Source organism: Emys orbicularis, chromosome 9 (assembly GCF_028017835.1).
Source record: "Emys orbicularis isolate rEmyOrb1 chromosome 9, rEmyOrb1.hap1, whole genome shotgun sequence".
In the NCBI taxonomy this organism is placed as follows: Eukaryota; Metazoa; Chordata; order Testudines; family Emydidae; genus Emys; species Emys orbicularis.
Window position 1 is genome coordinate 18,658,321 of NC_088691.1, and position 27,500 is coordinate 18,685,820.

General features: G+C 43.2%; 1 protein-coding gene across 5 annotated transcripts in view; it reads right to left on the reverse strand.

The window, feature by feature from the left end:
- Window positions 1-19,398: 19,398 nt before the first annotated feature.
- The window catches only part of CHRDL1 (chordin like 1), a 47,985-nt gene continuing 39,883 nt past the window's right edge, over window positions 19,399-27,500 (reverse strand). For 2 of the 5 annotated variants that reach the window (XM_065411126.1, XM_065411121.1), the window contains 4 exons: window positions 24,842-25,052; window positions 22,742-22,911; window positions 20,262-20,351; window positions 19,399-19,529 (listed from right to left, as the gene is read on the reverse strand). In XM_065411126.1, the coding sequence (XP_065267198.1) occupies window positions 19,399-19,529; window positions 20,262-20,351; window positions 22,742-22,911; window positions 24,842-25,052 (602 nt within the window). The remainder of the gene's footprint in view (window positions 19,530-20,261; window positions 20,352-22,741; window positions 22,912-24,841; window positions 25,053-27,500) is intronic. The other 3 variants (XM_065411125.1, XM_065411123.1, XM_065411122.1) reach the window with 3 other exon arrangements.

A 27,500-nucleotide genomic window follows, 5' to 3' on the forward strand; every position in this document is an offset into this window, starting at 1 on the left:
AGCACACAGAAGGTAATAAGTACAGGAAGCATCAATAGATCTGGGGATTGGAAGAGGGCCTGCAGGAAGGAACCAATCAGTAGGAATGGGTTATCCTGATATCATGTCTCTTCAAATCTTAGTGCCTCTTTTGAGATTTCCACTTTGGCTATATCTCCTCTAGGAAAAGGGGTGTCTCTCTAATGTGTTCACATGTTGAAATGCTAGTGTGAACCTGGAAAGTTGCAGTTTTAACATGTTAGCTGTTCAAGGGTGAGCTCTAGAGGAGAGATTGGATTTATCTTGACCAGTTTACATGCATAAAACTGCAAGAGCTTTGACTGCATTTTCTGAGTCATAAATACCTCTCTTATACAAACTAGACATCAACTCATTCATCAGGCCACTGAAGTGCCATGAGATCTAGAACTCATCAGACTGACCCAGTTTGGATTCAAAGTGGTGTCTTACTCTGTGGCTATGTCTACACTATGGAGCCTACACTGTCATAGCCCCCTAGTGTAGATGCAACCTACACTGAGTGAAGGAGTCTCCTGTCAGTATAGGAAAACCAGCTCCCCAGTGATATTGGCTAAGTCAGTAGAAGCCCTGTTCTGTTGACATAGCTGCATCTATGTTGAGAGTTTTGTCGGCATAGCTATGCTGGTCAGGGCAGGGGTGTGGTTTTTTAACACCTCTGGCCAATGTGGTATGCCGATACAAGTGTAGACTGAGGCTTTGTCCATGCTACAAATTTATGTTTCACATTGTGTTGGCATTCAGCTGCTGCAGTTAGTGCATTGCTTGTGCATGTGCATACTTGGCTCCTTGTATCAGTAGTGCACATACTCACCAGGAGCACTTGTATTGATGCAGAGTGTGGTGTACCATGGGTAGGTATCCCACTGGGCAACTCGCCACCATTCAGCGCACTGTCTTCCGGGACGTTTTGGCAGTGCATGATGGGGCTACAACAAGTTGTGCAGGGGTGACTGGGATCCTGGCATCAACTTACCAGTTTAGCTGTCTCCATCCCATAATGTTATCTGTAGCCCATAATTTTCATGCCTTTCCCCCCCCAAAATCCCGTGAACCTGCATGGCCCTCCTTGCTAGTCACCATCTGACAGAAGCATGCAGCCTGCACAGCTCTGCACTAATGATCCTGGAGTATTTGCAGAGCTGCAAGAACCAAATAAGTGGAGAAGATTTCTTGGAAGGCAGATGGCTGTAAAAGTAAGAATCAACTCAAGGTGGTTGGTGGCATTCATGGAGCAGTTGCAGATGGTGGATTGCCACAAACACTGACTTGTGGGATCACATCATAATGCAGGTTTGGGATGACAAGCAGTGGCTGCAGATTGGGCTGAGCTCACCCCAGCCCTCCGGCACAGGGACACCAAAATGAGAGCTGCACTGAGAGTGGAGAAGTAAGTGGCAATCTCACTTTGAAAACTTGCAACATCAGATTCCCTACTGACCAGTAGCAGTTTGGAGTCAGGAAATCCATCATGAGGGTTGTTGTGATGCAAGTGTGCAGGGCCATTAATCTCCTCAGGACTGACTCTTGGCAATGCGCAGGACACAGTGGATGGATTTGCAGCAATGAGGTTCTCAAATGGCAGTGGAGCAATAGACTGCGCACACATCCCTATTTTGGCACTAGAACACCTTCAATAGAAAGGGCTACTTTTCTATGGTCATTCAAGCACTGGTGGCTGACCAAGGCTGTGTCACTAACAGCGGTGTAGGCTGGTCAGAGAAGGTGCATGTAAGTAGCATCTTTAAGAGCAGTGGACTGTTTGGAACACTACAAGAAGGGACTTTCTTTTCCCAAATGGCGATTACCATTGGGGACCCCCAGCCTACCTCTTGGTCCCCTGACTCACACAGCTGTACAATGGCCCGCTTAACAGCACCAAGGAATGGTTCAACTACTAGCTCAGCAGGTGCAGATTGACATTTTAATGCACTTTTGGTCATTTGAAGGGATGCTGGCTGTCACATCCCCCTGTATTCTTCATGGAAATAAGCTTATGCTATGAATATGGCATAACTAAGTTGTATTTGAAGCAAGATGGGTCTTGTGAGATCATTGGAAGGGTTATGATTCACCAAATATGATTATCCTATTTGTATGCATGTGTCATTGATGTATCTGAAGTTAGGAATATAAGCTCTGTATCAATTACAAAAGTGTTTGGATCTGGGAAACGTCCACCAGACAGTAGGTAATCGGCCTGAATGGGCCATTAGGAAGAACAATAAGACTTAGAAGATACTAATCTTCTGCCTTCCTGAGAAGCTTCCCGGGTTGCTGCTTTGACCTGACAGGTCAGGTGATCCTGTCACCTGGTACTAGGACCTCCCCCCCCCAATCTTTGGCTTTCAGTGGGTTTTTTTTTTCCATTAAGGGAGGTCAGACTGTGAAACAAAAGATTCACACCATATGTAAAGCCTATATAAGGTTGGAGAGTGAGTTAATCAAGGTTGCTGGTTCTTCACTGAACCCCTGCCCAAGATGACTGCTATAAACACCTAAGACTCTTCTGGGGAGAAGGACTGGGACCCAGGCTGAGAGAGGTCAGCCCATGAAGGGTATACCTGGAGATTTAAGCTGTAAGCAGTGCAGTTTACCTTCAAGAAACTCTGCAACCTGAATAAAACAATATTTAGGGTGAGAAATTACTATTTGTAGCCAATTTCTTTAATATATTAACCCTAGTTTGTGTGTTTGTTTTGTTTGCTCAGTAATCTGCTTTGGTTTGTTTGCTATCCCTTATCACTTAATCTGTCCTTGTAGTTGTTAAACTTGTCTTTGTTTTCTATAAACCAGTTTGAGCAATTCATATGGGGGGGGGGGGAACTGTACATATCTCCCTCCATTGGGGGGGGGGATTTTTTGATCCCTAAGCTGAATCCTCCCCCACAGAGCTGATTTCGGTCTGTCTGCAGTTGGGTGTGGCCTTAATTGCGTACGTGTGCTAGAGAAGGCTTGAGGGCCTGACATAGCAAGGACAGGGTGAGGAATCCCTGGCTGGTGGAACAGGTTGGCTCAGTGGGACCCCAGTACATCAGGTGGCACCCTAGGTGGGGTGTCCAACCCTCACACTGGAATTCTTTACTCACAAGATTGAACCTTAGGGAGAAAAATATCCCAATGGTTATAGCTGCCTGCTGTGTCCTGCATAATATATGTGAAGCAAAGTGGGGGAGTGGAATGGCTGTCTGCTGAACTTGAACAGTCAAATATGAGGGTTATTAGAACTCAACGCAGAGTTATATGGCTCAGAGAGGCTTTGGAAGACCATTTTAACAGTAAGTCAGAATAGGGCGGTGTAAGGTGCTCTACCTGGCCCTGCTCTTTTGTGGCCTGGGAGGAATCGTATGGTTGCTGTAAATGTAGGAATAAACATTGTCATTGCACCTATTTTTTGTTTGTGAATGATCCTCTGAGTTGTGTGACACTGTGCAGTAACAGGTAATTTGCTTTCAGAACAGCTGAGTACTCAGCAGAATATGTTGTGAACAAATAACAATGAATTATGTTCCAAATAATAGGAGTTTATTCTGTAACAAAATCAGTACACAGAAAACCATGCAATTTTACAACAAATACATTTAACCTTAAGTTCTGTTCTCTTAATTTATTATGAAGGAGAAAGAACATTGATGTCCATTCCAGCTACACACACTGACCTGTGACAGCCAGGGTTAATGTGAAACTGGTTCTTTACTGTCCCTCTGATGCCATGAGGTAGGTGTGTGCGTGCACGCGCATATGTATAGGGTGACCAGACAGCAAGTGCAAAAAACTGGGACAGAGGATGGGGGGGTAATCGGAGCCTATATGAGACCCAAAAATCAGGACTGTCCCTATAAAATCGGGACATCTGGTCACCCTATCTAGGGAGGTCCTGATAGAGTACTCAATAGGCTGCAGAAGGAGGTGAGCCTGAGATTGTTGAACCTGCAAGTTCAACAGAGTCTGCAGCATCTGTTATTGACACCTGTGATGGCTCCTTATGTCCTGATACAGCCCCCTCTCCTTTTCCTGCTGGGACTCCAGGGCCTTTCTCCTCTCCACTCTTGTTCTCCAGGTTGTCCTCAATGTTCATCTTCCAGGCTCTGTACTCATGGTCCAGTGCAGCACGGGCTTGCAGGACTTCATTGAACATGTCATCCCACGTCCTCTTCCTTATGTGGCTCAGGCATTCAGTGGGTGTGGAGGGGGAAACACAGACGGCTGCAGTGGCAGCAGCTGAAGATAAAATAGAGGTGCCATTATCAGGGTCTTCACTATGGAGAATGAAACTTAAGATGCTGAACTCGCTCCCCTTGCTTGCCTAAAGTTTTAAGCACTACATTTTCACTTTTGCTTGTGCACAGTAGTAGTCACAGCACCATCCATGGTGAGTATGGCCTGCCAGGGGTTGGGGAAATGAGGAGGTAATTGCTTGGTTGAATGATTCTTGTTATGGCACTGAATACCGGCACCATTTTCCACAGGTGGTGGTGATGGAAGCCAGTGGAAATCTTAGCTTTCTGCTTGACAAGTAAATTATTAAATGTTTTTGTTAGGATTTCCGTGCCGTCAGGGATATGGGCAGTAGTCACCATAAACAGGATGGTTATGATAGCTTTGTTTGTCTCTGAGAGCTGATCTCATAACGGACATCGTTGGGATGTGGTAAATAGTTCCCAAGTTCTTTCTAGTCAGCATGTGCTGGGTATTATCTGCAAGCTTAGGTCATGGGAAGTGCCTAGTCTCAACAGCAGGAGACTCGCCAGTGTAGAATTCTTTAAAAAGTGCCTAAGGAAGGAGGAAAATAGGACTAAGAAAAGCTGCTGTAAATTTCAAAGTCGCTATGAAAAGCATTGTTTTGTTTCAATCACTATTTTACAGTGAACTGAATTTTCTATTTTTTTTTAATGCTTGTAAAAGCAAGTGCCTCTAGATGGATTTTCTTTGAATTCATAAAAAAAAATTCATGATTTTTTTTTTTCTCCCTCATGTGAAAATGATCCATATACACCAATCCTTGGAAACAAAATAGTAGCAGATTTTTGAATACCAGGGAGTTCTAGCATATTTTGACATAGGAAACTCAAAGGGACTGACTCTCCAGTGCCTTGCACCTTGTATAGTCATTTACACTAGTGTAAAATTACTGTAAAACACTGCCATTGTGAATTGGTAATATATTTACACTTATATTTGCATTGGTATAAATGATTCTCCATTCAGGGCACTGGACAATCACACCCAAGTCTTGTAAATATTCTTCTGAGGATGTATATTGGTGTTGTTCTGAAAGGATAGCACACTGCTGTCTGGATGCATTTAATTAACATGTATTTTGTGAGGTTCAGCTTCTGACATGCACCAATATCCTTCCACCCAAAGCAGGAAATGTTTTCTAATAATACAGAACAAAAAAATAAATTGCCCTTAGATATACTTGCCCATGTGGTGGTCTCACAGCAATCAATGGAAGCTGCGTGTATGTACCCAAGAGTAGAACTTTTATATAAAAGCTGTATTTACTATTGAAACTTCCTCTTTCTATCAACCTTTTGTGAAGACTGGAGTGGTAATTGAAGTGCTGCCGTTTAGTTATTAGATAGTTACAATGTCTTTATTATAGAAAATGTCCTTCTACTGTGCCAGTGGAAGATATAGCAGAAAGAGCAGAGGGCTCAATATTAATAAAAGTGTCTTGCATTTTTGTAGTGCTTTTCATTCCAAAATATCTCAAATGCTTTACAAAGTATGTTCATAGGAATTCTTTCACTCACCACTGAAATCCAGTCACCTCTTGCTATAACAGTGTGCTGCATCATGTCAGTATCACAAAACCTTCAGGTTAGGAAGTGAAGAATAAATACTATATTTGTTTGAGGCTGCAGGGTTTAACAGGAAAGTCCTATTTCTCCCAGTTAGGAATGTAGGGGGTGAAATTCACCCCTGTGCCGAAGGCTAGAACAAAGCTTAAGCATCACTTAAGTCCCAGCTGAGCCTTGAAAATATTTAATTAAAGACTGAAGTCATGTATGGGTCTTGTACTGACACTCTGTGTGGGGAAGAATGTAATCTGGGATGAACCAATTCCACTAACAGCACTGAGTCAGAAACATTTAGGTAACTGGGGATCTGTCCATAAAGTATGTGGCTTAAAAAAAAGTCTGTACCTTCTAATGTCAGGTACAAAATGTAGCAGTACAAAAAAATTTTCAGCCTTTTTTGAAAGTTGAGGTGAACTACTCAGAAGGACTAACACACCTCAACAGAAGAGACTCCCATGCTCTTTGGGAAAGTTGGCCAATAGGATTTGTACATTGTTCTTGCTATAATTTCTGAATCTTCCCTTAAGGCTCAATCCTACAAGGAGTTGAATACTTTGACTCAATCCATCAAAACACATATGGATTCAAGTGAGGCTATGTATGTGCATACAGTTAAGTATGTGCTTAAGAGCTTTGGACTGCAGTTTTGTGGCTCAACTCAGTCTTAGGGCCAGATCCTGCAACCCTTTGCCCCTTGGAATACCCTGTTCATCCCTTACTCAGTTAGTAGTCTCACTGACTTCAATGGGCCTGTGTAAAGAATAAGGGCTAGCAATGAAGTTTCTTTTGGTTTGCACCACTTTGAGAGGAGAATCATAGAATATTAGGGTTGGAAGAGACCTCAGGAGGTCATCTAGTCCCACCCCCTGCTCAAAGCAGGACCAGCATCAACTAAATCATCCCAGCCAGGGCTTTGTCAGGTGTGACTTAAAACTGATTTATTTAAATTGGTGCAACTCTAGATGTGCACACTCTTAACTCCATTTAAACCTGGCTTATAAATTTGTTTCCCCTATATATTTATAGGGGCAAGCTAAACTGATATAGCCAGTTTTAAACCAATATTAGTGGTTTGCATTGGTTTAAACTGGTGCAAATTAGTGTGTGGATGAGCCTCATGTCTCCTTTATTTTCACCAGTTTATAAGTAACATGCTTTTCTTTTTCTCCTTTCCTCTTATCACCTCTTCCCTTCCTTTCATTCTTTGGCTGCAGCAGTGGATGTTCGTCAGAATACTAAGAAGTCACATTTCAGTTTTGGGGCTGTCAGGATATAGGTGGAATTATCACCAACACATACTGTGCTGGTTCCTATATATGTGCCTGAGGAGTGTGTGTATTATTTCTAAATTGTTTAGCCCCATTTTAATTCAATAATAAGCATCAAATTGTGTGGTTCAGTTTATGAACAATATCTGTCTCTGTTAGGCCCCAATCCTGCATTAAGGCCTTGCAGTGCATTGTCCAAAGAGGATTTTTAAATACGACTGTTTTTCTAGGAGCTACATCTCATTTCAGCTCCTTACACTCTCCATGCTCCTTGGCTCTCATGTTGGCTTTTCTGCATTCTATTGTGTCTCTCTCTAAAACATACAATGCCTGAACATCAGCTTGCATAAAAACTAAGCAGACCAGAAAACCCCTGAAAGCAAATATTTTTTTTACTTAGAAAATTATTTCAATTGAAGTGAAAGCTCGTCTGGCATAACTACAACAAAGCAAATAAAGTTCAAACTGAAATGGCATTTCTTCTTTAGTCAAGGGCCTGTTACCATTTCAGCTGTCTTCAAGCAAACTTGTGCATTATCGTAGAATGTAAAAATGATCAAAGTAGTTCTCGAAATGTCGTCTTTTCCCCCACGCTCAAACAAGTTAGTGAAGTGAGACTCCTGTGTGGACTGCAGCATCTCAGCTCTTCCAGGGCTGCCTGCTGCTGGTTGCCAAAGGGGAGAGCTGGTAGAAAATACAGGCAAATATTAGCCTCCCTTTCCTTCTTGCATAAAAATCAAAACTTTAATGTAAACTTTGCTTACATTTTGATCATTCAATAAAGGTGGTAGGAAAACCGCAGGGAAGAAATCACGGTAACTTTTTGAAAAATATTTGCAAAAAATATCCAGTGACAATTGCAGCTCTGACAAAGTTTGAATAATTTGTCTTTTATCAGGCATGTCCTATGACTTCAGTGGCCGACTGTATCAGCCCCTTTTAAAATCTGCTCCTATGGAAATGAATGAATGGGAGCTTTGCCATTGACATCAAATGGGAGCAGGAATCAGCCTTTACAGGTAGCCCTACACTGCGGCTGAGAGCAAGCCTCCTAGGCAGACTTGTGCTAGCAGGGCTTGAGCTAGCCTGTCGTGTGCCAAAAACAGCAGTGTGGATGCTGTGGTTCTGGCAGAAACTTGGGCTAGGTGCCTGATTTTTAACCCAAGGTGACGAATGGGCTTGAGAGCCTGAGCTGCTATCTGCGCCACAGCATACACGCTGCTATGGTTTGAGCGTTTGCTTCTTGAGCCCAGCACTGGGAAGCTCACGTCCAGCTGCACTGTAGACGTACCCTAACTTACTTCGGCCTCAACACACCTCACTGTGGGTGTTGTGAGCATCTTGGTAAGGAAATAAGAGAGAAAAGAGAAGTCACCTTGGAGAAGAGGGAATGTCAATTCACCCCAGTCCAGGAAGAGTCAACACCAGTTGGTGTATTCTCCATGTGAGACGCACTTAAGCTGCACTGAGGGTATGTCTACGCTTCAATTAAACACCCAGGGCTGGCCTGTGTCAGCGGACACGGACTCATGGGGGCTTGAACTACAGGCCCAAATTTCTTCACTGCAAGTAAATATCCCTGCAGCCCGAGCCCTGCAAGCCCAAGTTAGCTGTTGTGAGCCTGCTTATGTATAATTGCAGTGTAGACATAGACCCTCAGAGCTCAAGTGGGTCTTGAGTGGTGCATAGTAGTGCTGTGAACTGTCTCCCATTACAGAATTGAATAAAGGACAGGGGGACTCTTTACTCTGAATGCTATTGCTGCTGTTAGTTGAAAAGAAACCTGTCACCTTAGCTGAACATACTGAATTAGCGGCAAAGACATCTGTTGAAACTTATTCTCCCAGGTTAAAATAATTGCTTCATTTTGTCTTGTCTGGTTCATTTTCATGCTCAGTTGGGGTGTGTGTGTGTGTGTGTGTGTTTTATATATATATTATGTTAGATAAGGGCAGGGTTGTGGGTATATGCTTATGCTTTTGTTCATAGGCATTTTCATTTTCATGCATACTGTACCCAAGTAGCAGGAGTTTCCAAAACCTCAGTGCAGGAGAATAAAACCAAAACAAAAGGAATAAATGGAAATAAGGATTAACTGTGGTGATTTTCCCCTTCCCTCAATAAATCGAAAAAATCTTGGCTTTTATAGCAGTGGGTAATGCAATAGGCATCAAACAGTGCACTGATATTACATAAAGGCTTCATGTGTTATCAGTTATTCTTGAGATATTAAAAATCTGGGTTGTGAAATGTCTTTAGCTTCTTTCTTGTTGGAAAATGTATGAAGAGGGGAGGCTTAATACATATTAAAATATTTTAAAAGGGTATTGCAGAACAACACAATAGTATTAAATGAGGTAGTTCCTTCTCCTTTATCCATCCTGCATGATTTGGGGATGTGGAAGTCAGGCAATCCATGTTCTATGATGGGGGAGGGGGTGTTATGGGGTGTGATGAATCATGCAGTTTAATGTGCTATTGAAAGGTGCTCGGACTACTGTGATGAGGGTTTAAGAACTTCTAAAGAATAGACGAGCATGTGTTCTAGTGGTTAGGAAACAGTTTCTTTAGTTTTGTAACATGGTCCCTTAAAACTAAGGAAAGTGGCTTATTTGGAAATGAATATAAACAGGCCAAATGAAATAAGAATTTTATGAAGAGTTTCCAATGACATCTTAAACCCAAGGTTTGAAGAGTTTCACTATTTTTACCTCTTCCCAGTTTTAACAGTTTACCTTTCCAGGGTTTAACATTCTGTTAACTCACTTCCATGATTGATTTGTGTGTGTCTCATATTTTTTTTTTTTTCCCGAAAACCTTCTCATGCTGGTATTTTTAAATTTGGCATAGATTGACTGTTATCAGTATTTTCCAAATGATCTTGAGTTGTAATCACTATGTAAAGAGATCTCTGTCGATCTCATAAATGTCCAGGCATGGTCAGTTGTTAGTTGGATACCACACATGGATGTTTGTGCTTTGCTTATACGAATTACTGGTTTTGAGTGAACTGCTGTACTTGCCAGAGGTGAAACTCACCTCTGCAGAAAGGGCTGGTACAAGACCACTGCCCTGCAGTGGTCCTGTGCTGTTCCTTTGCACCAGGGCCGGCTCCAGGGTTTTGGCCGCCCCAAGCAGCCAAAAAAAAAAAGCCGCGATCGCGATCTGCGGCGGCAATTCGGCGGGAGGTCCTTCGCTCCGAGGTGGAGTGAGGGACCGTCCGCTGAATTGCCGCCGAATACCTGGATTTGCTGCCCCTCTCCGGAGCGGCCGCCCCAAGCACCTGCTTAACAAGCTGGTGCCTGGAGCCGGCCCTGCTTTGCACAGAGGTGAATTTCAACTCTTGTGAACTGGTGGCCTAGCTCCATGAATTGGAGCCCAGTTTCAGTCCTCTGCTCTAGCCATTTGACCCAAGGCATATTTTAATTGCTTTGCATTACAAAGCAGGAAAACATTTTTGTCAGGAGCACTGAGAAACCCCAAACAAGGCAACCCAGCCATTTCTGTGGCTTTCTCCAAGAACCATAGAATTCGTGTTTCTATAAAAACCAGTACACTAAGGCCCAGATTTTAAAAGGTATTTGAGCCTCTGAAGATGGAGGTGAGTGCCTAGAAGTATTTTTAAAATCACATTAGGTGACTTGCAGCTTTAGGCACCCAAAAACCTGCCCCTACTAGACTAGCAAATAATGCACACAGGACATTTCTCAGTCCTTAGCTAGGCAGAGCTCTCATAGACGCCAAAGGAAGTTTTGTTTAATGCATACTATAGGATTTGCTCCCTGATTGGCAGACTTTGACAACTTTGACTTTTCTCTTCAAATACAACTCTGCACAGGAGCATGTCCTCTCCATAGGATAACAACCTCCTAAAAACATACCTGTTCACCTGTCAGATCAAGCCCAGAAACACTGCAGCCAGTTGTGATAGCTGTTCCTCTACCAACAAGTCATGGTAGGAACAGAACTATGGCTCTTGAGATTAAGCAACCTCAATGGGCCACCTGTTTGATGTTTCACCCCTTCTAACCACTCCTTAGTTTATCTGTTTGCGTTATCCTGCTTGCTACTATCTCCAGCTTATCTGGTTGGAGTTAATATCATTTTGTCTTCAAAATTCTAGCTTTAATGTGATCAGATTTAGCCAAGGGGAAACCTAAGTAATGACAACCTAACATGCTCATAGCCCAGGAGACTCCCTCCTATACTCAGTTGGTTAGGAACCACCACCATTTAGGCAATGTGGTCTAGTGACAGGGCTCTAGGATGGGAACTGGATTTCTCTTACCAGCTCTTACTCACTGTGTCATTAAAAATCCCTGTGCTTCCGTTTTCTCATCAGTTTTTACAGAAATAAGACCAATCTCTGTAAAGCTTTTGGCAGTGTAGGTATAGAAAGCACTATACCATTGTTGAGTTATTACGATAATGTATAAATTAGATTTTTCTGGATAATTTCTGCTAATGAATCTCTGAAAACATAGTTAAATCAAATGCCTTCTGCCATGTACCCTCTCACTTTTTCCCCTCCTTAAACTCACTTTAGTAAAAGCAAACTGGCCGGATAGCTTCCCCGCCCCACCCCCATCTTCTGTACTTCAATACAATTTAAAGGCTCCAGCAAAGGGCTTAGGGTGATGAAGCAGCATAATGGGAAAACGCAATCACTTGTGTGTAAAATCATATTAACCCCATTCTTTCCGGAGTAATGAGCTGAACTTCAGTTGTAATTGGGAGAATCTAAACTTTAATAGACTTAATTTGAATTGTTTTTACATGCCAGGTAAAATCTGTGCGTTCCAGTATAACATCAGGAGAAGAGCGAGATTAGCCACAGTGTAATAGCACCCATCATCAGTTATTAGGGTAATTCACACAGACACGTAACAGAAAACGTGGAAACGGCAGAAGTGCTGAATAACTTTTTTTCATTTATTGGCAATTTAGACATCTAACATAGTGAATGCCAGTTAAAATGAAGTAGGATCAGAGGCTAAAATAGAGAAAGAACAAGTTAAAAATTACTTAGGCAAGTGAGATGTCTTCAAGTTACCAGGGCCTGATTAAATACATCCTAGAATACTCAAGGAGCTGACTGAGGAGATATCTGAGCCATTAGCGATTATCTTTGAAAAGTCATCAAAGATGGGATAGATTCCAGAGGACTGGAAAAGGGCAAATATTGTGCCCATCTATAAAAAGGGGAATAAGGACAACCTGTGGAATTACAGGCCAGTCAGATTAATTTCAGCACACAGAAAGATAGGGGGGCAAATAATCAATCAATTTCCAAACACCTAGAAGATAATAAGGTGATAAGTAACAGTCAGCATGGACAAATGTCACATGGGGAGAACAGGTAGATGTGGTATCTCTTGACTTTAGTAAGGCTTTTGGTACTGTTTGCTTATGAGAAGGTCAAATGAAACTAGGGAAATCCAACCTAGATGGAGCTACTATAAGGTGGATGCATAACTGGTTGGAAAACCATTCCCAGAGAGTAGTTATCAGTGGCTCACAGTCAAGCTGAAAGGGCCTATCTAGTGGGATCCTGCAGGGATTGTCCTGGGTCTAGTTCTGTTCAATGATTTAGATAATGGTATAGAGAGTACACTTATGAAGTTTGCAAATCATACCAAGCTGGGAAGGGTTGCAAGTCCTTTGCAGGATAGGATTAAAATTCAAAATGATCTGGATAAATTGGAGAAATGGTCTGAAGTGAATAGGATGAAATTCAGTAAGGACAAATGCAAAGTACTACACTTGGGAAGGAACAATCAGTTGCACCCATATAAAATGGGAAATGACTGCCTAGGAAGGAGTACTGCAGAAAGAAAATCTGGGGGTCATAGTGGATCACAAGCTAAATATGAGTCAACAATGTAATGCTGTTGCAAAAAAGGCAAACATCATTCTGGGATGTATTAGCAGGAGTGCTATAAGCAAGACACGAGAAGTAATTCTTCCATTCTGTTCTGTGCTGATTAGGCCTCAGCTGGAATATTGTGTCCCATTCTGGGTGCCCCATTTCTGAAAAGATGTGGACAAATTGGAGGATGTCCAGAGAACGACAGAAATGATTAAAGGTCTAGAAAACATGACCTATCAGGGATGAATGAAAAAATTGGGTTTTTTTTTAGTCTGGAGAAGAGACTGAGGGGGGACATAATGATAGTTTCCAAGTACGTAAAAGGTTGTTACAAGGAGGAGGGAGAAAAATTGTTCTTGTTAACCTCTGAGGATAGGACAAGAAGCAATGGGCTTAAATTGAAGCAAGGGAGGTTTAGGTCAGACATTAGGAAAAACTTCTTAACTGTCAGGGTGGTTAAGCACTGTAATTACCTATGGAGGTTGTGGAGTCTCTATCTTACCTGCTCTTAAAATTACCAATGATAAACACCTGTCAGGGATGGTCTAGTAATACTTAATACTGCCATGAGTGCAGGGGACTGGACTAGAAGACCTCTTGAGGTCCCTTCCAGTTCTATGATATATAAATATATATACCAGCTATACATGAGGAAACCTGTGCAGTCAGTAGTGGCTCTTAAATCTCTTCCTTTACTCTCACAAATGGATTTAGTTAGATGGCACAGTAGCTCATAAGTGATCACTTATACTGTACTGAGGCTTCTGTTGAAGCATTTTCTCGTTGGGGGAAAAAAAAGAGATTCCAGAGCTGTGTGTCAGATACACTTCCAGCTGTGCTACTACAGGTTTTTAGTAGGGTTACCATTTTTAAAATAACAAAAAGAGGACACTCCAAGGGGCCCCGCCCCTGCCCCAACCCCGCCCCTTTCCCAAAGTCCCCGCCCCAATCCCTCCCCCTCCCCTGAATGCTCCGCCCCCTGCTCCTCCCCCTCCCCTGCTTCTCGCGAATCAAATGTTCGCGGGAAGCCTGAAACAGGGAGGCAGGCAGCAGGTAAACTGGGGCGGGGGGGCGCCAGGAGGCGTGGCCCAGTCTGGCCCCCTGGCCGAGCGGCTTGGGCCTGGCTCGGCTTGGGCCCTGGGGCGCCAGCCCCGGCCCCGGCGGTTCCAGCTCGGCTCGGGCCCCGGGGCACCGACCCTGGGCGAGCGGCTACGTCCCCGGCGGCTCCGGCCCAGCTCGGCTCGGGCCCTGGGGCGCCGGCCCCGGTTCCGGTGGAGCGCGCCGGCCCCGGCCCTGGCGGCTCCAGCTCGACATGGGCACCGGCCCCAGCCGAGCCGCTCCGGCCCCGGGGCACCGGCCCGTCCGGCCCCGGCCCCGGCCGAGCAGCGCCGGCCCCAGCGGCTCCGGCTCCAGCCCCAGCGCGGATCCAAGCCCCACGACCCCTCCCTATTTTCCCAGACATGTCCAGCTTTTTGGAATTTCCCCCCGGACGGGGATTTGACGACCAAAAAGCCGGACATGTCCGGGAAAATCCGGACGTATGGTAACCCTGTTTTTAGTCTTTTGTTTGTTTTTGTTTGTTTGTTTTTTTGGTTTTTTTGGGAGGTACCAAGCAACCAGGACTCCAATGAAAGTTGATGTGAACTGTGGATGCCCAGCTTCCTTGAAAATCAGCATTTCATTGTTTTTAGGCTTGATTCTGCTCCACATGAAAGCTGGGGTGGCGAGTTATATGGGCCTGTGGTGCCCGGGCTCCAGCAATATTCAGGGTCTGGGGGCCTGGCTTCACCCATGTTTGGGGCCGGGTCTCTCCCCTGGTCCCACCTGCTGCCCCTGAATATCCCCCAGCCCCCCACTTGCTGCCCCCACACGCCTGCTCCAGAGCATCCCTGCCTCAAGCCTCCCTGCAGCTCCGCTCCGTGGCTCCCAGCATCAACTGCCGCCACAGGGTCCTAGTGCCCCACTCTGTCGACTAGTGCCAAGGCACGCTGACCCTGACCCTTCCCTTTTCTGGCAGGACCCTCCACCAGCACAGGGGCCTCCCCCCACCCGCAGTCCCTGCTTCTGCCACATGCTGGGCAAGGGGCAGCCCCACCCCCAGTGGGGCTACAGTGAGGGGCAGCAACAGGGGAGGAGGCGGTGTTCCCCCTCCCCCCCCAACACCCACCACGGGGGAGGCGAGGGGGCTTCCTGGTCCTGAGAGGGGCCCTAGGAGCACGTGCAGTGACAGTGGTGTGAGGTGAGTGCTGCCGGGGGAGGAGGGGACCCCCCCAGAGCTTGCTGCTGCCACAGAGCTCGCTGCTGCCAGCGGGGAGAGGGCTGGGGGAGTCCTCATCTCTGGCCCCAGCCCCAGGGCAGCCTGCTTGCACCCCAAACTCCTCATCTCCAGCCCCACCCTACCCCAGAGCCCACACCCACTGCACCCCAATCCTCTGCCCCAGCCCTGTGCCCCCTCCTGTATCATGAGCCCCTCATCCCTGAACCTACCCAACAACTCTCACCCCTGAGCCCCTCCCAAACCCCTCAACACCAGCCCCACTCCAGAGCCCTCACATTTGTATATTTTAAAAATATATGTATTGGCTTACAAGGCAGGTGTGGGGGGGGCAGGACTTGCACCTGTTCTGGGCACCACCAAAAATTATACAAACGTGCCACCCCTGCTTGAAAGAGGTTTTCCATTGACTTAAATGGGAGTGGGACTGGCCCCTTAAGAACTAAAAGGACAGCAACATTCTACCAGTGCTGACAAACTAGGGCTAAATGGTGCCCTGAGAGGAACATACAGGGCTCCTGCTGATTTCGCTGGGAGTCTCGTGTGTGTGCTTTGCACATTCTGATCTCACCCATATATGGGTAGACTAAGGTCTCTAAACCCCAGCATCTCCCTAAGGCCCTGATTCATCAAAGCCCTTATGCAGCCCATCAGGGTAATCCACTGGTGGGCCACAAGACAGTTTACATTGACCATCCACAGGCACGGCTGCCTGCAGCTCCCAGTGGCTGAGCAGCCATTCCTGGCCAATGGGAGCCGCAGGAAGCAGCGGCCAGCACGTCCCTGGGGTCCGTACCGCTTCCCGCAGCTCCCATTGGCCAGGAACAGTGAATCGCAGCCACTGGGCGCTGCGGGCGGCCGTGCCTGCAGACGGTCAATGTAAACAAACTGTCTTGTGGCCCACCAGCGGATTGCCCTGACGGGCTGTGTGCAGGCCACAGGTTGCTCACCACTGGCTTAAGCACATGCTTAAGTCCCATCAAATTCAGGGGGCTTAAGAAAGCACATGCTTACACCGAAGCATATGATTATGGGCTAGATGAATAAAATAAGGCAGGGCTTTAGGCCCTGATTCATATCTTGCTGTTGACACAGTTTTTGAATCAGAACTTAACTTACTTTCACTGGCAAAGTGTACTCGCAGCTCTTGCGGCTGAAGACACACTCCCATGAGCTAGGTTGCAGATCAGGGTTTACTCTGTTGTCCAAGCCTGCTGATTTGGTTTAAAGGGATAATAGCAGCAGAATTGCAAATAGGTCTAACATTTATTTCTTTAATTCACATATCACATCACTGAGAACTTCTTGTTTTGAACAACTGCAGAGTTTATTAATTTATAAAACCAGGTCAAAGTGATAGAGCAAGTACATAAATAAGTACCACATCAGGCATATGTCCTGTGAAGACAGTGAAAAACATGATATTGTGTATTTTATTGTCTTAAGTGACCAGAGACTGTAAAAATGCAGAACTTCATTTACTAAATGGTGCTTATATTTTTGTTTTTCACAAGTGTTTATTATACAAATAAATACACAATTTGAACCCCACTTGTTCTGTCACAAACACAAGACTGTTTGTCTTCCAAAAAAACAATACAAACACTGTACACTTTTCACATAATCTTTGTTCAGTCAGCTACTGCTACAAACATACTGTACCAAGAGGTGAGCCAAACATAGCCACGTGTTTGTCAGCCTACCAGAATACTATGATGCCTCAGGATGCCTTCCACTATGTCTTCATCAGAGGTATGTTCATGTTAATACATGGTATTATTAGTGAATTTATAATAAATTTTACATTTCTGCAGTGCCTTCCAACCCAAAGGATCCCAAAGTGTGTTACAAATGGCTGCTCCCACAACTACACTGCATGGCACCCACTTCTGGTGTGGAACACACAGCTGTTTAACAGTGCACAGGCACACTACACCACAATTTTGGACAGGAGGTGAACACGACACCCATTTTAAACACAAAAGAGAATTTAGAGAGGCGAAGTCTCATTGCTGGATTTGGCATGGACACTGGAGTTAACTTACTCTCTTATGAGAACTGCCCTCGCATCATTTATAGGACTGTGTATTTATATTTTGGTGTCAGTGCCTTGTCGGGTTTCTAAATGATTTTACTGCCATCACAAGGATTCTCTTGTTCTTGCCAATCAAACCGGCTGCTGAAGGAGCTCCCTTCTGGCACACTATCCTGTTATGTATTTTAGGCCACTTTGGGCACTGTCAGAGAAGGAAGTGCACTAAAAAATCTGTTCTCTATCCTGGCATGGCGGATAGCTTGCTCTTTGCAGGCAGAACCATGAAGATTTTCTGTGTAGGAAATCCTGGGTTTTCTTCTCATCCTTATCCTCACTTAGTCTCCCTCTTCTTCCCTATCACATTCCCATCTCTCCACTCTCATTCTCTCCTTGCTCTTAGTCGATTACCCTTTCCATATACTCCTGCTGGCTATTGCAAGAAACCCTGGCAGGGATGGATCCTGCGCCACTGAAAGCAGTGAAAGGGGGTTGCCTCTTACAACCACAGCTGCTAGCAGGGAGAGGTGCAAAGAGATCACTATTGTGAACAAGGCCCTACTAAAAGGTTTAATATTTCTTCTACTGGAGCCTGAGTTGGGCCACTGGCATTAAGCACTGAATATCCAGACCCCTTAACCTCTTTGTTAAGATGCACATACCCCTGATGAAGACCTAGAGTGCCATCACTGGAAATGCAGGGCGGAGCAGAGAGCACAAGTTTTGCAAAGTCCCATGGGGACCTCCAAATTCTGGCCACCGCCATTTATTTCACTCCCTTTGAGGACCAAGTGCCTGGCCTGAGGCCACTTTTTTTAGAACTTCATTGCTGTTCAAACATAATAGGAAATGTTCCCGTATGCTTCTGAAATAGAAAATGGAGGGAAAGCAGCCACAGTCAACTTGCACCTCAGGAGTGAATCTAAGATGGTGTCCATGAGCTGGTGTGGCAGGATTTCCTCAGAGAAAGCCATGTTTTCAAAGTAATGGCCTTGTATCAGAACAGAACTCTTTTCTGAAGGCAGACACTGGACAGACACTATCGTTCACCTGTGAACTGCAAATCAAACTGAGTGCCTTAGATTTCTTTTTGCATGAAGATAATGGTCTTGCTGGTGCTGCACTAACTTAGTGGCTTGATATAAGTGCTCATTAGTTTGCCATTGGAGAAAGTTGTCCTTGAAGTTATGCTTATTAGTTTGCTGGGACTTGAGAGGCCACCAATTAGAACCACGCAGAACACTCTTATTGCGACAATTACCATTAATAAATTAAGTGATATCACAAGACATTTAATGAGTTATTAATCACTGTGGGTTTAACCCTATAGGAATTTTCATAAACGATTCAAGTATTTTGCATTCTCCTGCTATGTTACTTTGTAAAGGGAGTTTATTGACCGAGGCTATGTGTTAACAGGGCCCACGAGAATGCAGTATTGGGGCAGCATGAGGGAGCTGATATTTCATGTAGAGAAGTGGATAATGGAAACCAAGTGACAACCACTTAAAAGTTGAACGTTTTCTCAAATTGCTACATAAATGCAGTAATTCCCACTAACACCTTCTGGTTTGTTTATTTACTCAGAGTTTGTTCAACTGCAAGACATCATCCCAAAAGCAGTAGACTCGTTGGGAGTTTTCATTTAAATCTGGATTTTATGGCTCAAACATAAGTACTGTATCGCTTGTATTCTCCTCCCCCCCCCTTAGAAAAACATGAGTCATTTCAACACCAGAAGTGGTATAAACTCAGCACAGGAAATAATGCTCTCCATAGCTCCTGCACAGTTATTAGGTGTCCTTCATTTCATTAGTTTGAATAACATGCCAAGTATTTTTTTTTTTTAAATTCTGTTTTCTTTTTTAACTTTGCAACTTTACAAGGAACTACAGTCTCCCTTTCCCCCCTCCCCCCACCAATACAGAGCCTCCTAGGAGATATTTAAATGGTTGACACAAACCACTACACATAAAGCAGCAAGTTTGCTGTGCATGATGTGAATAATTACTGCATTATAGTTTTGGTTTTTAGGGCAACTGTTGACTTAAGCAAAATAAGCCTGCAGTCCAGCTGCAGATCCACGTTTTCATAAGTTTTCTTGTTTTCTCCCTCCAGTGCTGTCTCCCTTAACAGTGACCCTTTTCAGACTTTTCAAGGTACAAAACCTTTACCAAATCCTCCAGCTCAGTCCTGCACGCTCTGCTTTCACACATTTGGCTGATCTGAGCTTCTCCCTCGCTAAATATTTTCCACTGGCCTGAAAACAAAAACACAAAGCAGAGAGACACTGACTTAGACAGAATGCAGAGAGCTTTAGAGTCACTTACAAGCACTAGCCAGACAAACACATTCAAATTGTTGATAGGAAGAATTAAAATATTTTCCTTTGGAAGGTTTGAAAATATCTCAATCACTTAATACATTCCACGCAAAAGAACTACATTAAAAGAATATGAAGGGCCAGATTCTGATTGGGGGACGGGGGGACACGCTTTTGTTTGTAGCTGGGAAGGCCCTGGCTTGTAATTGCAGCATACTCTCAAGAGTAATTCTTTCAACAGCTGCTATTGCCCTGCAATAGTGGAAGTCCAAGCATAACAGCAACTTGCTAGTGCAGAAGAACTGGAGAATAAAACTGACCATAAACAAGTGATATTGGGAGGCCAAGTTCTGTAGCCCAAGCTGGGTAAAATATAAATTGTACTAGTGGTGAAAAATGAATTTGGGTTTTTTAAACAGTCAGTTTTTAATAATCCAAGGTGTTACTAGGGACTTTGGAAAGGCATCTTTTAAATATGATTTATGTGAAAGTAACCCTCTAATCATATGTTGCATTCTGATTATTTTATTTGATACTCATAAACTATTGATTCCAGATGTTGGTGGGAAAGTAGCACATTTATTTCAGTTGGAGGAGTAATGCAGGGCATGTTTCAAGGCTGAGGTTATATAGAAAAGTGGAGCCTAAGAAGACAAAACTTTTACTTACTCAGTGTTGTCCTTGTTATCTGCTTGAAGTAGGGAAGTTCTTCAAATTCGCTTTTGGATATCGTCTCAGTGTGGAAGTGACGTAGAATCCCTGTAGCAAAGCAGTAAGAGCATGTAGTTGAAACAAGCTCCTCTGCTCTGAGCTTGTTGTGATGTTGTGATTGTGTGAAGAATTACTAGCATGTTGAGCCACATTGTGAAATTGTCTTTACCAATAATGTTTTAACCGATTCCATGTGCTCCATCAATATTTTTCTTTTGTGGTTTTATGATGGTAGAGAGTATTACCAAGATCTGAGAGTTGGTTCCTCCTTTGCCCACATAGCTTCAGCCTTCCCTGGCATGAATGAGAGAGGACCAGAGCAGAGGCCAAAATCCCAGTGCCTTGGAGAAAAGCAGTTTGTCATGCTGACATTGGACAATTGTCTTTTGCCTAACTGCAGGCAGCCAGCAGAAAATGCTCCTGCCAAACCACCAGGAGGGTTTGTGCCCTACTGGGAGCATAGGTCAGTAGGACCCCGTATTAACCAGCAGCCCTTCAGAGTGCTGTTCATGGATCATGATCTGTATAACTTTAAGTGTAGTTTGCCCTTTAATATGATCTCAACTTATGAAGCTTTTTTTTTTTTTTTAAAAGGTAGAGACTAAAACCACTAAGTTGACACTGATGGTCTCAAAGCAATCTGTAAACAAGCCTAGCATTGCCCCAGTAAACTAAGTAAATCTATATCCTAACTTTACAGATCTGTTTAAAGTGAAGTACAAGAAGATTGAATGATTTGCCAGAGGTCACGCTGTGTGAGTCAGTGGCTGAGTCAGGACTAGAACCCAGTAGCCTTGACTCTTGTGTCTGCCTATTTGCTTGCTCTGACTGTGTGACGACATTCCCAGATAAAGAGAGACTACAAACAAGTGAAAGTAAAGCTACTTTAATATTTAGCATTTGGACTAAGGCATTCTGAGACAGTGTCATCACTTAGTAAATGCCTTCATGTAAAGGGCCTTTGAGAAGATAGCCAACATAATTCTTAAGGGAAAGAGAGAGTTGGTTGTAGGAGATGAAGAGAAAAATAACATTGCCTCTCTTTATATACTGAATAACGGATCTATTTACACCCACACTTTTGGCATTTCCCTTTTTGGGTCCCCACTTGTATATTATTTCAGTTGAATTAAAAATACATTATGTAACTCCACTCTTCCCAAAGATTCCTTAAGGGTTTTTTCTTTCAGTAAGGAATCACTTTGCCCACTTTGAAATGTAGCATCCTCAGAGATAATACACTTTCTTAGGATACATAGTGAAACACATACTCTCTTATAGTACATAGCAATATTACACAAGTTCAGATTCAACGTAGAGTCCATGAACTGTAGGGAAGTTTGGCATTTGTTTGAGATCTAGCTTCTAGATCTGTAAAACCGAGGAGACCAGTCAATTAACTAAAGTAAAAGCTCAGGCTTTATTCATTTGCAGTACATACAACACTGATTATCTGAACTGGTAGAAACATCTAAACCCTTCAGATATTCAGGAGTTTGGACAATTGAAGGGACTGGCCTGAAAGGGTTGGAAGTCTGTGCTCAGGGTTAAGACTAGAGCTGGTCATAACATAAATTCTTTTCCCTTCCACAGAAAACAAGTTTTCTGTGAAAAAACCAAAATCCAAAATATTTTGGTCAAAACCTGAAGAATTTTGATTCTGCAGCACTGCTATGGTCAGGGGTGCTGGAACAATTTGTATCGTGGGGGTGCTGAGAGCCATTGAACCAAACTGTAAACCCTGTATATACAGACACTCCCCGACTTACGCAAGCGTTCCGTTCTGGAATGCCTTGCGTAACTCGAATTTTGCATAAGTCGGAAACGTATACCCGACCATTACGCCAAAAAAAAAAAAAATACAACTCCTATTTCTAGCTTATGGAACTTTTTCCGTAAGTGCGGATTTGCATATGTCACGTTTGCGTAACCTGGGGGACGTCTGTAATGGAAACCACTTCAAGCCAGGGGGTGCGGCAGCACCCCCAGCACCTCCAGCACCTGTGGCTATAGTGCTTCATGGGAGCTGTAATTTGGGAGCTGTGTGCTCCTGTTCCCCTCAATAGGCCAGGCTCACTGGTTGGCCTACATCTCCCTTGATACACCACAGTCTCCCTCCCACCCCACCCCCAATAGGATGGTGGCATCGAACTGGCTAGTGTGTGCTACTTCCCTCTATTGGTCAAAATCAGAACTGCTCAAGTGCATATGATAGACCCCATACTGCTAACAACAAGGGAGTTTGGCACAAGCATTAGCAATTTGTGCTTTTGTTGTAGGAGGACTGGAGTTCTATCTCTACTACCAGGGAAGTGCCAAATGCCCCAATGTAAAGAATTGGAACAGCTATAAAGTCCTGAGTGGCAAGAATTTGTAAATCTTTCCTGAGGCTATAAAAAGAAAAAAGCCCTATTTTTAAGAGAACTTGATCTACTTACCTTTCCTAATTGTCCACACGTGTATTTCTATTTGAGGTGGCTTTTCTGTTTCCACTGCGATTTTTCTAATGGTTTCTCCTTCCTCCGTGAAAACAGATTCATAGACAGGAAGCATCTCTTCACCACAAAAGTAATCTTTGCTGTCAAAGCTCTGACTTGGCATCTCTTCTGTAAGCAAAACATGATACAGCTTTAATGTTCCTTGGAACTTACTAGATTCGTGCTGCCCAACAAGTTTAGCTTAATTGTAGAGAGGTCCTCTGAAGAGGTCTTTCAAGGCCTTCTCCAGCGGAGTCCAGACTACTTAGTGAAATTCTGTTTTTGCTCTCCCTTTTTAATGCTCAGACCTGGTAACAATAAAACAATTTGGATTTTTATTTAGTATGTTTTATCTTAACACACAAGTCAGACTTCGAGAAAAGATCCTGCTTTTTGCTTTTTTTTTTTTTTGATAGCTGTGGGTGAACTTCAGGAGTTAGAGACTGATCTGAAATCTAGATAACAAATTCTTTACTTCTAGAGCATTTCCATCCCAGGTTCCTAGCCAGATTTTTCTGAGTGCCCTCATCTTCCATTGACTTCAAGAGGAGTTGTGGATGCTCAGCACGTCTAAATGTCAGGCTCTCGCTTCTTTACTTATTAATTGAAGTAAGCCTCACAACCCCCCTGTGAAGTAAAGTATCATCAAAGACAATTGAGACACAGGGCAGTTAATTGAGTCTCCTTACATCACAGGAGTCAGGGAAACAGCTGGGATTTGAACCTAGCTCTCCTGTCTCCTAGTGCACTGAACCAGGCTCCCTTCTAATAACACATTGCTAGCAGGTGCTTTGTAAGTGACGTATGCCTGTGGCTCTGACACTCGTTTTCTCAGAACGTTTCTGCTAGTGCATCATAGAACTAAACACAAAAAGGGGATAAACGTGTTGTGGGAAAATTTTAAAGGTACAGACGGGAGTTAAGTTTCAGAGTGGTAGCCGTGTTAGTCTGTATCGGCAAAAACAACGAGGAGTCCTTGAAATGGGCCACTCTCATTACCACTTCAAAAGTTATTTTTCCTCCCTTGGTATCCTGCTGTCATTTGAATTGTCTCATTAGACTGACCTCACACTTGGTAAGGCAAATCACAGCTTTTCATGTATTTATACCTGCTCCTGTATTTTCCACTCCATGCATCTGATGGAAGTGGGTTCTAGCTTATGCCCAAATACATTTGTTAGTCTCTAAGGTACCACAAGGACTCCTCGTTTTTTAGATGGGAGTTAGGCACCTGGCAAAATATTATAGAGGGGTTAGCAAATTTCTAAGTATACCTCTACCCCAATTCAACGCTGTCCTCGGGAGCCAAAAAATTTTACCGCGTTATAGGTGAAACCGCATTATATCTTCCTTTGATCCACCAGAGTGTGCAGCCCCCCGGAGCGCTGCTTTACCACATTATATCCAAATTTGTGTTATATCGGGTCGCGTTATATCAGGGTAGAGGTGTAGTTTGTTTTTCTTTACACATTTTTACTAATATCCTACAACAAGCTAATCAAGTGATTAGATTTTTCCCACAATGCTATGATAAGCTGTCATAGCATTAGTGCTTATTCTAAGGATCCAGTTCCATTATTAGCACAAATAATGTTATGACCAAAACTTTTAAAACTACTGCTATGTTTTGCAAAACAAAAGCTTTATTTTAGTACAGTAGTGTAAATATCCTAAGCTAGAAAACAAATGGAAAGCTCTGTGAGGATTGCAAATGGGAAGGGATGGGAGAATGAGAGATGCTCCTTGAATTATTGTCGGGGAGATAATGAATCTCTAGTTGGTGGGGAGGGGAGATACACTCTGCTGAAATAGATGTCCAAAAGTCACACGAATGCTAGAGAGAAGAAAAAGAGACCGTAAGGTTGGCCCAGTCCTCGGTGCCCTCTACCTGTGGAAATGAAATGAATGAGATGGCTTGCAAGATTGGGTGCTAGATCTATTATCGTGCCCAGATTTCCCTCTAGACAAAATATAGCAACAGATATAAAGTTGCTCATTTCATCAGGTATCATTATGATCAAAAGACCCCTTAAAATTCATAGCAAAAAGGCAGTCTGTGATCTATTCTTCGTTTTACCTGGACAGACTTTACAGCATTTTCCTTCTATTTTCTGAGGGGATTTGCAGGGATATTGATCCGGACAATGAATTTTCTTACATTCTTGTTTGGTGATGTTGCAGGTACACAACACACACTCTACGATTCCAAAGGCCCGGAGATTAGGATGCCACGATTCACCATGTGAGTATGTTTTTCCATTTGAAACACAGACTATAACAGAAAAGGAGAGAGGAAGAAAATGAATATTCATTGTATGGTAAGGCCCCAACAGATCCATAGTTGGACTACAACCTCTGCCTTAGTGCATGCACATTGGTTTGAGGCAATGTTTCATTCATGACTAAAGGACGCACCTCTGCTTGGAAGTGTATTTTTCACTAGTGATTTCTGGCCCAGCCCTTCTCCCATTGATAAGTTTTGTCATTTACTTCAAAAGGAACAGGATTGAGCCTCTGATCACCTTTTTCTGTGCAACTTGGTCTAAATTCTGGCCTCACTTATCCGTGAGGGTGCCCTGGTATTTCAGCGAGTGAGATGGAGTGCAGAATTTGACCACTCTCCTCCAGTGTGTGCCCATTTTTGTTGGGGACCATTTACTCCCACCAGTTGGCTTTTATGATCTTAGCTCCTCATGCACACCCCACCCCTACGAACTGGCTCCTGCCCTAGAATTTCAGCCTGCAGCCGGAACAATACTCTAGTTCCCAGCATCACGGCATTTCCTACTGAACCTGCACAGCTTCTCCTGTCAGTGGGTGAACACTGTTTATTCAAGCTAGCAGCTGGGTGAGTTGTTGTCACCCATACACTTTGCTACTTTCCAGAGGGACCCTCCACTAGATGACACAGACAGAGCAAAGGAGGAGATGATTAGAAGATGGAATTTGATCACTTCCATATTTTTCCCCAAATATACTTTGGGTGTTTGTAGACTTGGTATTTTTAATTTCAAAAAACAAAAGGAGGCTTTAAATTGAAAGGCTGCAGATGATATTGAAATGTATCTAAGGACACCCATTACACCAATATCTGAATGCCTCCATCTTTAATGGATCTATCCTCACTACACCCCTGCAAGGTAGGGAAGTACAGCAGGCAAAAGGACACTGCACAAATTAACAGCTGGCAAAAGCAGACTCGGTTCGCACTGAAGTTAATGGGAGTAGCGCCAGTTTACACCAAGGCTGAATTTGCCCTATGAACCTTGCTTCTTTAAACATTTCATAAACACACTGAAAAATGCAGACTAACCAAAAAAGGTGAAAGAGAGGGCACTGTTTGATTTCAAAAAGCAATTAAAATCAAGCTTGGATATGCTGTAAATATTTCCAATTCTTCCAATATGCCATCATTTTTATTAATGCTTTTATTTGTAAAATATGTTCCTCTTTTGCCTGTAACTTTCAAAAGCAATTTAATTTTTATCTGTAATCTTAAATTTACATCTAACTGGTAACAGATGTGAGCAACTGGCTTATGTGTTACTAAGTTACCAAGATTTATGATGGGTGTTCTTCATAATGTATTGTCTTTCATGGGTGTTATACCATCATTTGGTTTAATAATTTATTACTTTTTAAACTCTTTCTTAAGAGCTGTTTTCATTTTAGAAGGGGAAACAGTTTTTCTCTCATAAAAGCAAATGAAGTGTCCTCTGTATACAAAACAGAATGATGAGAAAAAAGGGAAAATTTACATAAAATGGGATTAATTACTCTATTGTTATAATTAACCTTCTTACATGCTTTAGTAGTATATTTATACTTATTTTATATCTTTTTTTTTTCCTGCCAGAGAGCTCCAAAAGCTTTACAAACATAAATTAAACCTCACAACTTCTCTGTACTGTAGTCAGGGATATGTTGACTACAGATACATTATCCCAATTTTGCAGATGGATAAATGGAGGCACAGAAAGGTTAAATAATTAATTAGTCCAAAGTGACAGAAGAAGTCTGCAGTCACTGTGAAAATAGAACCCAAGCTCCCAAATGGCCTGCTTTAACCACTGTCATCATAGAAATGTAATTCTGTATCCATGTAATGGCATCAAATCTGCATGTCAGTATAACTATTTTGTTTATTTTTAGATTTATAAAATGTATCTCTGGAAGCATGTGCATTAATTAATAACATTCTAATTGTAGAGAACAAAAGAAAGGACATGGTCACCATTCTAATTTCCATTACAGAGACCTCTTAGACTCTCTCTAGGCAGCAAGCTCCTAAAGCTATCACTGATACTAAACGGCGCAGAGAAATGTGCTGTTCATTTGTCTGCTTTTTATTTGCTGAAACAAATCAGTTAGAAATTGCTTTGATGATGTCTTCATGTGTGAACTGGATGTCAGAGATATTGCACTGAGTGGAGATTCCTGTTCCTAGTTTCAGCATAAAACACTGGCATGATCTGAATGTGTTTTCATGGTTGTTCAGGTGGATAATAAAGATCCTATGGCGAACATTCCTTCTGTTAGTTAATACCTTCAAAGATTAGTTGGCTATAACACAAAGGCTTTTAACTCTTTGTGGGACATTCCTGAGTGTATGCTACTCTGGGTTTTGTGTATAGTTGCTCTTCTATAGCTAATTCTTCTATTATTATTTGGGCCTGATCCTGCAGACCATTATTCACTTAAATAATACTTACCTGCTACA